Raw genomic sequence first — 11,599 nt, forward strand, 5'->3', positions numbered from 1 at the left:
TGAAGAAGGGTGCGTTTGTGTGGAATGAGCAAGCACAAAAGGCTTTTGAATTGATTAAGTTAAAGCTTTGTGAAGCTCCTGTTTTAGCTTTATCCGACTTCACTCAACCATTTGAAGTTGAATGTGATGCTAGTGGAGTTGGCATTGGGGCTGTTTTGATACAAAACAAAAGGCCTATAGCTTATTTCTCGGAGAAACTGGGGGGAGCCAGATTGAACTATTGCACCTATGACAAAGAGTTCTATGCCATTGTGAGAGCTCTTGATTATTGGAGTCATTATTTGCGTTCTAATCACTTTATATTGCATTCAGATCATGAGTCTTTGAAGTATATCAATGGGCAACAAAAGTTGAGTCCAAGGCATGCTAAATGAGTGGAATTTCTTCAATCTTTTAATTTCTCTTCAAAATACAAGGATGGTAAGAGTAATGTGGTGGCTGATGCACTTTCAAGGAGGTATGCTTTAATTTCAATTCTTGAAACTCGCTTACTTGGTTTTGAGACTTTGAAAGATTATTATAAAGAGGATGTGGATTTTGGTGAAATATACTCTAATTGTGAAAATGGAGCATTTGGAAAGTACATAGTGCAGGGTGGATTTTTGTTCAAGGAGAATCGGCTTTGCATCCCAAGGCATTCAATTCGTGAGTTACTAGTTCGTGAAGCTCATGGTGGAGGTTTGGCTGGTCATTTTGGCATTACAAAGACCTTGGAGATTTTAAAAGAACACTTTCATTGGCCAAAGATGTTAGGAGATGTGCAAAAAGTCATTAGCAAGTGTGTTACTTGTCATATGGCAAAGAGTTCTTTCAAACCCGGGGCATATACTCCATTACCAACACCTAGTGGTCCTTGGATGGATGTGAGCATAGATTTCATTGTGGCTTTGCCCCGTACACAGCGAGGTAAAGATGCTATTATGGTTGTTGTTGATAGGTTTTCAAAGATGGCACACTTTGTAGCTTGTCACAAAACAGATGATGCTAGTAATGTTGCTGATTTGTACTTTCGTGAGATTGTACGTTTACATGGAGTTCCTAAAACTATTGTTTCCGATCGTGATTCAAAGTTTTTGAGTTATTTTTGGAACACATTATGGAGGAAATTGGGTACTAAGTTGTTGTTTAGTACTTCCCATCACCCTCAAACCGATGGGCAAACCGAGGTGACTAATAGAACTCTTGGTACTTTGCTGCGTGGTTTGGTTAGCAAGACTCAAAAGGATTGGGACTTGAAGCTAGCTCATGCTGAATTTGCCTACAACCGGTCCCCTACATATGCTACTAATCATTCTCCTTTTGAAGTTGTTTATGGTGTGAATCCTTACTTGCCATTGGATTTGATAACTATGCCAAAAGAGGAATTAGTTCATCCAGATGCCGAGGCCAAACTCAAATCAATGATCAAGCTACATAAGCAAGTGCAAGAAAGAATCAAGGCGGTAAATGAAGTCTACAAGCAAAGGTCCAAGAATAAGAAGCCTAAGTTGTTCAATGAAGGTGATCTTGTGTGGGTCCATTTGCGAAAAGAAAGATTCCCAAGCAAGAGAAAGAATAAGCTCATGCCTAGAGCTGATGGTCCTTTCAAAGTTATATCAAAGATCAATGGCAATGCATACAAGATTGAGCTGCCCGGAGAATATGGAGTACATGCTACTTTCAATATTGGAGACCTCTCACCATATTTAGATGATGATGGTATTCAAGAATTGAGGTCAATTCCTTTCAAAGGGGGAGGGGATGGTGCGAAAATTAATCCAGAAGAGTTTGAAATCAACACAAGTGACATTCAAAAGGGAGTTAATGGCGTGGGGGCTGTTGTGAGTCATCATCAAGGGCTGAGTTTAATTACTTGGCTATTTTAATCATTTTTCATCAATTAAGACAAATAAAATTCAGCCATTTAAAAGCCTATCCAGAGTGGTTACACAAGGAGCATAAAAAGGACAATCAAAGCCTTAAATGGCGTGTGGCTAGTTATAGAGAAGGAGTTACAATAGCTGATTTCATAAATGTCATTTTTATTACTAGTTTAATTGCATTTTATGTTGCATTTTTATTTTGTGTTGTAATTTGGCTATGCATTTTCGGCCATATAAGCCATGTATGATCATTTTTGAAGCATTCAATAAACAAGAACAATTTCAGTCAAATTAGAATTTGTGTCTACATTTTCACCTGATTATTTGCAAGTGTCACCTTGAAAATAGTCCGATTAGCTCAATTGGTGTTGAGTGCTAATCTCTTTGTTAGGCTATTGGTGTAGTTTAACATTGCCTATCCCTTGCTGTTTTCACTAAAACAAAAGAAACAAATACCCAAAACACTTAATAGAATACGACTAATAAGGGTGGTACCTAGTACCTTCGTTATTGGTTGTTTGCTTCCGCTATCCTTACGAATTAAAGCACTCTAATTCGTATCAAGTCACCCTTGAACTCACTAATATAAGATTCATTGCTTCCTGTGATAAGCAAATCATCTACATATAGACAGATTATAATAACTCCCTTTGCAGCATCTTTCTTGACATACACTCCATGTTCTGTGACACATTTCTTAAACCCTATTTCATTTAAGAACTTGTCAATCCTTTTGTTCCAGGCTCTTGGAGCTTGTTTCAGTCCATAGAGTGCTTTCTTAAGCTTGTACACTTTAAGCTCTTGACCTTTCACTTCATAACCAGGTGGCTGGGCAACATACACTTCTTCTTCTATAGGACCATTCAGAAATGCTGACTTCACATCCATTTGATACATTGGCCAATCATTTAGGTTAGCAATAGCAGTTACTAACCTTATTGTTTCCATTCTAGTAACAGGTGCAAACACTTCATCATAGTCAATTCCTTCTTTTTGAAGGAATCCCTTTGCCACTAGTCTTGCTTTATATCTGGTTATTTCACCCTTTGAGTTCACTTTCAGCTTGTAAACCCACTTCACATCTATTGCTTTCTTTCTCTGTGGAAGATCCACCAGCTCCCATGTTTGATTGCTTTCAATTGAATCCAATTCTTCTTTCATAGCACATCTCCACTTTTCACTTTGTAGAGCACTATTCACATCAATTGGTTCAGATTCAGCCATGAATGCTAAATGGATCAACTCACCATCATTGTTCACTTGACCATCTGAGTTCATTTCACACTCTTGTAATCTTGCTGGTAGAACTCTAGGCCTATTTGATCTTCTTACCTCAGGCACTGGTTGATTTACTTGTTCTTCACTAACTTCTTCAATCATCACACTAGTTGACTTCTTTCTGTCATTAGTGTTCCAGTCTCATTCCTTAAGTTCATCAATTATCACATCTCTACTGATCACCACATTGTTATTGATTGGATCATAGAGTTTGTAACCTCCAGTTGAATGATAACCAACCAATATCATCATTGTTGACTTATCATCCAGCTTCTTTCTCAATTGATCTGGTGTGTGTCTGAAAGCTAGTGAACTAAACACTCTCATATGATTCACATTTGGCTTGTGTCCTGACCAACATTCTTCTGGTGTGATACCCTTCAATCTCTTTGTAGGGCATCTGTTCAATGTATAAGTAGCAGTAGACACTGCTTCACCCCATAACCCCTTAGGTAAATGCTTCCCTTTCAACATACACCTCACCATATCCATTATTGTTCTATTTTTTCTTTCAGCAGTCCCATTTTGTTGTGGAGTATATGGTGGTACTATGTCATGCACAATGCCTTCATTGTCACAGAATTTTGCAAATTCATGTGATACATACTCTCCACCCCCATCTGTTCTTAGGGTTTTGAGTCTTTTACCACTTTGTCTTTCAACTTTTGCTTTAAATTTCTTAAAGATTTCAAACACGTAACTTTTCTTACTTATCAAGTAAGTCCATAGTTTTCTGCTAAAGTCATCTATGAAACTTACAAAGTACTTGTTACCTCCAATTGAGCTCACTTGCATTGGTCCACATACATCTGAATACACCACTTCAAGCACACTAGTGGTTTTACTTGCTGCATATTTGCTGAAGCTCCCTCTGTGCTGCTTTGATTGCACACATTCTTCACAAATTTCTTCAGGAACTTGCAGGCTTGGCAAACCTGTCACCATCTTTGATTTTTGCAACAAGCTGAGGTCCTTGAAATTCAAGTGCCCCATTCTATAGTGCCATCTCCACTATTCTCTACTTGATGCAGTCATCAAGCACTTGTGATTCAGAACATTGAGCTCAATATTGAATGTCCTATTCTTTGACATTTCAGTTTTTAACAACAAGTTACCTTTAGTGTTGTACACTTTCAGCAACCTATTCTCCATTACAATTCTATAATCTTTCTCTAGTAATTGGCCTATACTGAGTAGATTACACTCCATACCTGGTATGTACAATACACCAGAAATCACTGAGCACTTACCATCCTTTCTTTTGATGGTCACATCACCAATAGCTTGTACTGCAAGGCTGCTATTGTCTGCAAACTTTACATTGTGATTCTGAGTAGCTTTTAGGCTTGTGAACCAGTCTTTCCTCCATGCCATGTGTGTTGTACATCCAGTGTCAAGATACCATTTCTCTTGAAAGTCACTTTCATCCTTTGTAGTTACAAGAAGCGTCACTGAACCCTCATCATCATCATCATTTCTAGCCATTTTGGCCTCAACATCACTTGATTCCTCTCTGAATCTACATTCATCTGCAAAATGACCATAATTTTGGCAATTATAGCATTGAATGTTTTTCTTGTCAAACTTTCCTCTTCCACCTCTGCCACCTCTTCCACCTCTATGACCTCCATTGTAACCACCTCTTCCACCATTAGATTGTTTCTTCTGATTTCCACCACCTTTGGTATCTTGATTTTCTTTTCCATTACCATTATGATAACCATCTTTTCCCTTATTGCCTTGCCATTTTCCCTTTCCTTTCTTATTCTTATTACCCTGCTGAACTTGTAATGCTATCTCACCATTGGATTTATCAGAATTTCTCTGATTCATCCTTTGTTTATGTGCTTCTAAAGATCCTTGCAGTTCCTCAACTTTTATACTGTCAAGATCTTTAGATTCTTCTATAGCAGCTACCACATAGTCAAACTTAGGAGTTAAAGATCTCAATATCTTTTCTACTCTCATTGTACCAGACACAATTTCTCCACAGGCTTTCATCTCATTAACTATTTTTGCAATTTTAGTGAAGAATTCACTTACAGTTTCTTTCTCTTTCATTTGTAGCTGTGCAAACTTGCTTCTTAGGGTTTGTAACTTCACTTTCTTCACCTTCTGATCTCCAGCATAAGCTGTAGCCAAGATATCCCAAGCTTGCTTAGCTGATTCACAATCTCCAACCTTTTCAAAGATATCAGGGCTTACACTTTGATGAATTATGAACAATGCCTTGTAGTCTTTCTTCTTCAATTCTTTGTGTTGTGTTCTTTGAACCTCTGTTGCACCTTCTGAAAGTGGTTCCACACCACTAATCACTTGTTCCATCACATCTTGATAATTGAATAGCACTTTCATCTGCTTGCTCCAATTATCATAATTCTTTCCATCCAAAACTGGTAGATTCGCAGGGAATTGACCATTGTTAAAGGTTGCCATGGTTAAAGCACCAACCAGGCTCTTGATGCCAGATGTTGGCGCAGTTGAAGCTTAATCACAAAATCACTTAGGCCTGCACAGGCTGGCTTGGGCTGGCAAGAACACACGCGCGCGCTGCACAGTCTCTAGGCCTTGCCTATGAGCACGATATGCAGGATCTACTGTTCTTGCAGCAACAATGGTGTTTGAATGAAAAGAATGAAAAGCATTGAATGATTGAAAGGATTGAAGAAGAAGATGATGATTAGGGAAAAGAGAGATCAATTTTATTCATCCACATAGGGGGAAAAGAGTTGATTACACACACTAATTGAGCCAAACACTTATATACTAGATCACCACATTGATTGGTGATTCTCTTAGGCCCTAACAAACTAATAACAAACTAACTAACTCTAACAACCTATGACAAACAAACTCTAACTGACTCTAGTTAGTTATTCTAACAAATTCACTAACTAACTTGCCACATAAGCAATTAGTTACACTTTCTCTTAATTGCTTGCACACCAAGCAATCTCATCACAATATGAATTAACCACTAGAATCAACTTAGATTCAACATACAAGACTCTCGCTATTCGTCATGAAGCCTCTCTATTGAATCACTTGTTTATCTTTTCTTGGAGGAGTATTCAACATTCAGCTTGGATCCTTAAAAGAGGCAGCTATTATTGGCATATAGATGGTGCTTCTATTATTAGAACGGTTTAAAGTGTGGAGCAAAGAACTAAGTCATTCAGCTACAATGCTATATATATATGAGTCAGGATCCGTTGACACCAACTAGTTTGACACCAAATGTTACACCTCTCAATAACGTTTTAACCGATATAAATTTTATAAAATCCACCGTTGGATTGAAAGTTTACATCATATAGATCATTTGTGTAAAATTTCAGACAAATCCAAAATCATTTGATATGCTATTGAGACACATAAAGATTAACGGCATTTAAAAAAATACAAAAACCGTTAATTTTGATGTATCTCAATAACATATCAAATGATTTTAGATTTATTTGAAATTTTACACAAATGATCTATATGATGTAAACTTTCAATCCAACGGTGGATTTTATAAAATTTATATCGGTTAAAACGTTATTGAGAGGTGTAACATTTGGTGTCAAACTAGTTGGTGTCAACGGATCCTGACTCTATATATATATATATATATATATATATATATATATATATATATATATATATATGTGTGTGTGTGTGTGTGTGTGTGTGTCTGATAAAAGAATTTCCTAGGTACATTTGTCTTATGGTTGGAGAGCATGTGCCCTTAGCGAAGGTTTGTCTTATGGGGTTACCCTTTTTGTGTTGGTCATATTTTGCTAACCAATTTTATGACAAAAGTTCGGTTGGGATTTGACAAAGATGAAAAAAATGGATTAGTGTCAAGTAAAGAGATTAAGAATAAAGTTGATCAATTGCTTAGTGATGAGAACATAAGGTTAAGGTATATGGAGATAAAGGGGGAGGGTGAGGTCATAAGGAACTTAGCACAAGGATGTGGATCTTCAGAGAATTTTAGCAGGTTTGTTGAGTGGCTGAAAAAAATAAGAACTGGCTTTTTTTATTGGCTGCTTAAGTATCTAGCATGTGTACTCCTAAAATGGTGAAGTACTTGTATCGGGTACGTACCAGTATCGGATACTTCATTGTACAAGTATGGTACGCACTGATTCCGTACCCATTTTTATTTGGTTGATTTATGATGATGAATACGGAAAAAACATATTGACTATTGAAAAATCTCTTAAAATATTATAATTTTTTATTATATTTTAATTAGCTCTTATTTTTTATGAAAATAGTTGAGACGTGGACCAAAAAAAATTAAATCTTCTAAGCATGATGATAATAATTCACTTAAAAATAATTTTTCTAATATTTTACGTACCCGTACCTTAAATTTTCTAAAATGTAGTACCACGTACGGCGTACGAGTACCCGTACCAAATACCGTACCCGTACCTAGGCAACATAGCTTCTTAATGACGATTAAATCAAACAAGGTGTTCAATGGTCATGAACAATAATTCAGCAACAACAAGAAAAATACTTTTCAAATAGTTGAAATAGTTAGAGTGGATTTTATTTGCTCAATCATGAAATGTTTTTCTAAGATGAACATGCATTATCTAGATTGATTGTTTTAGCAACACTTGATTTACTTTGTTTGCTAGATTAATTTCATGATTTACTTTGTTTACTAGATCCATTTCATTTTTAGGAATTTTTATTAGTTTTTCTTTTTTTAACTAATAATTGTGATAGTAATTTAGATATTTCCTCCCCTTAATCCTTACTTTTCCTATGCTTTAAAAATGGAGGGCAATTTTAAGTATTCAGCGCTGCATCTTTGAGCATCGTCTCAAGTCGTATTAAACAGTGTGCGGTAGAAACACGGACTTCTATTTTTGACGTGACAAAGTAAGAATGTTGTTTACAATTGATCACATGTCTTACACTGAACACGCCCTCAATATGAAGTGTATGTGTTATATAGGATAAAACACTAGCAGTAGTTCTGCCTCACAAAATTGGCTTCAAACTCAAACAGTTCCATGTATGAGAGATCAAAGTTTACGTCACTGCACCGGAATATTTGAAGAAATGCAAAGTTTTGAATCTGCTCCACCACTGATAACACTATCACCTTTCCACCAGTCAGCACACAATACCTGAGTTAAACAGATTAAAATTCATTAGCAACCATTTTAGCCCTTTTCTAGGGTAAATAGCAGTTTGTTCCAATTTCATAATACAACAGTGTGGTCCTTGGGAAGGATACCGAGTTTTCAAAAAAAAAAAAAAAGTGTTATAGTACTGCTATAGCCGCAATATAGCAATTTGTTTAAATTCAGTTATGCTATAACGCTGCTATAGCCACTATTTAACAACATTGTTTACTTCCCATTCTAAAACATGGAAAGAAAGTTCCATACCTTGTCGCTGTGTGATTCAATGACTGAAAGAGACCACTGCAACAGTAATGAACAAAAGTTATTTGTTAAAAACACAAAGATGATGTATAATCACACCAAAAGTAAAAATTACTACTTAGTTAAAATACGTAGATATTACCGCAGTTCTCAGATCCCATAACATAACTTTCCCATCATAAGATGCAGACAGTAAATGAAACGGAGAATTATCATGCCATTTGCAGCTTGATACCCAAGAAGTGTGAGAAGCAAACTGAAGAACAGGAGCAGAAGTGCCTGCAGAAAAAAATAAAAAACTTTATAAGATACTGGCATGCATATGATTTGTGTGTGGAAGTTAGAGGGGCAATTATTTGCTTTGTTTTACTGACCTGGCTTACGAGGATCCCAAATCCTAACGACATTGTCAGAACCACCGGCAGCTATCAATGCAGAACCATCCCCTCCGATGTCAAGGCAGTTAAGAGCCTTCCCGCAAAACTATACAGAGGACAAAGTCGTCTTAAAATTTAACTCTAATTTTTGGTGCTTATTTACTTCTAATTGCCTTATGGAAATATTTTCAATAGTACTTTTTTGTATGACAAAAATTTCCATCCAGTAAGTGAAGGAAAAATAAACAGATGATCATAGAATAATGAAACATATTTATGACCATGAAAAAAAAATTACACTTCCTCCAGAATGGCAAGTACTTAAAATGCGTTATAAAACAAGATGTACAAAACATTTAAGAGAGTTAAACAAAATTGTACTAATTAAGCATAACAATGAAAGCTTCATAACAGGATCAATTAGGGGCTAACTCATGATAATCATAATCATAGTAAGACTAAGGAAAATAGTTGATGAACGAGAATACATAAAATGTAAAGATTAGACAATATTATTCAGAGAAACATAAATAATCTCAAAGATACCAGAACTTTGATCATCATTTAAAGAACAAGAAAAGAAAAATGACCAGCATGCCTAATCCAGTTCAAATTTACCTGCCTGTTTACACACAAATAGTTAACGCAATAAATCACTAACGAGCATGGTGTCACATCACAGCTTAATTTGACGGCAAAATCTAAACTTCAATAGCATACGATTTCAACAACTGAAAGAAAAATAGTAGTGATTTGTTAACTTACTATGTCTGACACGTTTTTTCCTTTCTCAACATCCCATTTCCTAATAGAATGATCCCAAGATGCAGAATAGATTGACCCTCTTTGTGGCCAAATCACAGAAGACACACACTGTGTATGGCCAACAAGGGTTGTAAAAGCTTCTCCCTGTAACGAAACAATGTAATTATTAATGAAAACTTGATTGTCAATAAAAAGGACAGAATGGTACATCAAAAAAGGGAAAGAACAAAGAACTGCTACTAAGAGAATATCTAAAATATTTTTCTTCTTATACATAAAGATGCAGCATGAAAGAACAAGTGAACTAGAGCACAGCAAACTAAACAAGTGGAAAACATCTTTAGATATTACTATTACATGCACCAATTAAAACAAAAGTAGATTCAAATCAAATGCTAGCATTAATGATCTCTTGGGAGTTAAAATGGATTTCTGAATACAAAATATCTGGGAGAAAAAAATGTGACTACACAAATACAAATTTCAACAATACAAGAAAAACAATAAGGTGCAAGGAGACTGTACAGACCTCCAATTGAGAGTCCTCAACTTGACCTTCAACTTTTCTCTTCTTAGACACAAAATCATTTTCTGCATTAGTGTCATTGATTCGCCAAAGGTTGATGGTGCAATCCCAAGAACCGGAACAAACCTGATCATATGAGGCAGCAGACGAAGAATGATGTTACAGATTACACTACATAAACCAAGTGTGGAGAATCTCAAAATAGAAAAGCAGATATAAACCATTTCTCCATTAGTCTGTGCTGCAACACTTTGTACAGAAGACTTGTGACCACGCAAGATTTTGTAAGCTCTAACCCTCAAAGGATGGTCGGTAGCCTCCTCCTCGGTATTGATCTATAATATAAAAAAGAAAAATATAACATAGTAAGCATAAGGCGCAACATAAGGAATTCAGCTCAAAAGCTTCTTTTACTTACCTTCCATAGCCTTAGTGTCCGGTCTTTAGAAGCAGTTGCTAAAGTTACAGTTTCCACACCTGATTACAATACAAATTTTGATAACTTGGAACAATTCAAGTAAAATATTGAGTGTCTATATTTTGCCACATACGGATCGTCCCAAACATATTGATTTGATAACTTGGAACAATTCAACTAATACTCCTTTATTTATTTCTTACTTTTGATGATGCTGAAGCTAGGCGACTTTGCAAGCATAGAAGGCGAACCTCTAGGAGGCAATCTTCTGTGCCACAACCCGCTAATCCTCCCTCATTTCCTCCCACAGGATACCCACCCATGGATCCCCTTACTTTCCACAATATGGTTTCTTATAATTGGGATTTGCATGATGCAGGTTACAGGGCTATGCAGGCTGTGCATCAGTCCATCTATAATACTCAGGTTGTGCAGCCAGTCATGACTCCAAACCAGTTTGCCACTTATGTTCAGTGGCCTGGGGACAGGCCTTTTATTCCAGGAGGGGGTAGCACCTCAGGTACAAATGCTAATATGGGAGATACAGGTGCAGGTGTAGGAAGTGGAGCAAACACATTTGATGATCCTGGTGATTTTGACATTGATGATCAGACGACTTTGAGGCAGATGATGGATTCTTTGAACAGGGGTGGAAGCGATGACGAGATGGCTGAAGAGGACCAGACTTCAGTCTCAGATGAGTTTTGAGAGGAGATCAGATAACGACTGAAACTCGCCAAAAAAGAGTGATATTTTAAAATCTTTCAGTCGTTTATTTCTTATTTGTGATATATATAGTATACTTTTTGAAACAAAACTCTTGATGCATGCACTCTAAAAGAATGTTTTGGTGAACCTATGATGCATGAACTTTGAAAAATGTTTTGGTTTAAGACAAGCATGTATGGTTTTGTGAACTTTAATATCTTTGTAAAATAGTTTGGAAGCATGTGTTTAAATTTCTAAGTAAAAATAGT

The 11,599-nt window shown here is 36.3% G+C and overlaps 2 protein-coding genes across 2 annotated transcripts; both read right to left on the reverse strand.

Annotated features, from left to right (window-relative positions):
• Nucleotides 1-4,151: 4,151 nt before the first annotated feature.
• On the reverse strand, nt 4,152-5,576 carry LOC123904949. The gene is made up of 2 exons (XM_045954553.1): nt 5,253-5,576; nt 4,152-5,207 (listed from the first exon to the last, which is right to left on the reverse strand). Exons 1-2 carry the CDS (start codon nt 5,574-5,576, stop codon nt 4,152-4,154), a joined length of 1,380 nt encoding a protein of 459 aa, XP_045810509.1.
• A 2,376-nt stretch (nt 5,577-7,952) lies between these two features.
• LOC123904950 (ribosome biogenesis protein WDR12 homolog) lies at nt 7,953-10,945 on the reverse strand. Its single transcript, XM_045954554.1, has 9 exons — nt 10,903-10,945; nt 10,623-10,681; nt 10,426-10,539; nt 10,208-10,330; nt 9,679-9,822; nt 8,911-9,019; nt 8,679-8,815; nt 8,540-8,575; nt 7,953-8,275 (listed from the first exon to the last, which is right to left on the reverse strand). Exons 1-9 carry the CDS (start codon nt 10,943-10,945, stop codon nt 8,183-8,185), a joined length of 858 nt encoding a protein of 285 aa, XP_045810510.1. The 3' UTR covers nt 7,953-8,182.
• Nucleotides 10,946-11,599: the final 654 nt, after the last annotated feature.

The sequence above is a fragment of the Trifolium pratense genome, linkage group LG2, assembly GCF_020283565.1.
Source record: "Trifolium pratense cultivar HEN17-A07 linkage group LG2, ARS_RC_1.1, whole genome shotgun sequence".
Classification (NCBI taxonomy): domain Eukaryota; kingdom Viridiplantae; phylum Streptophyta; class Magnoliopsida; order Fabales; family Fabaceae; genus Trifolium; species Trifolium pratense.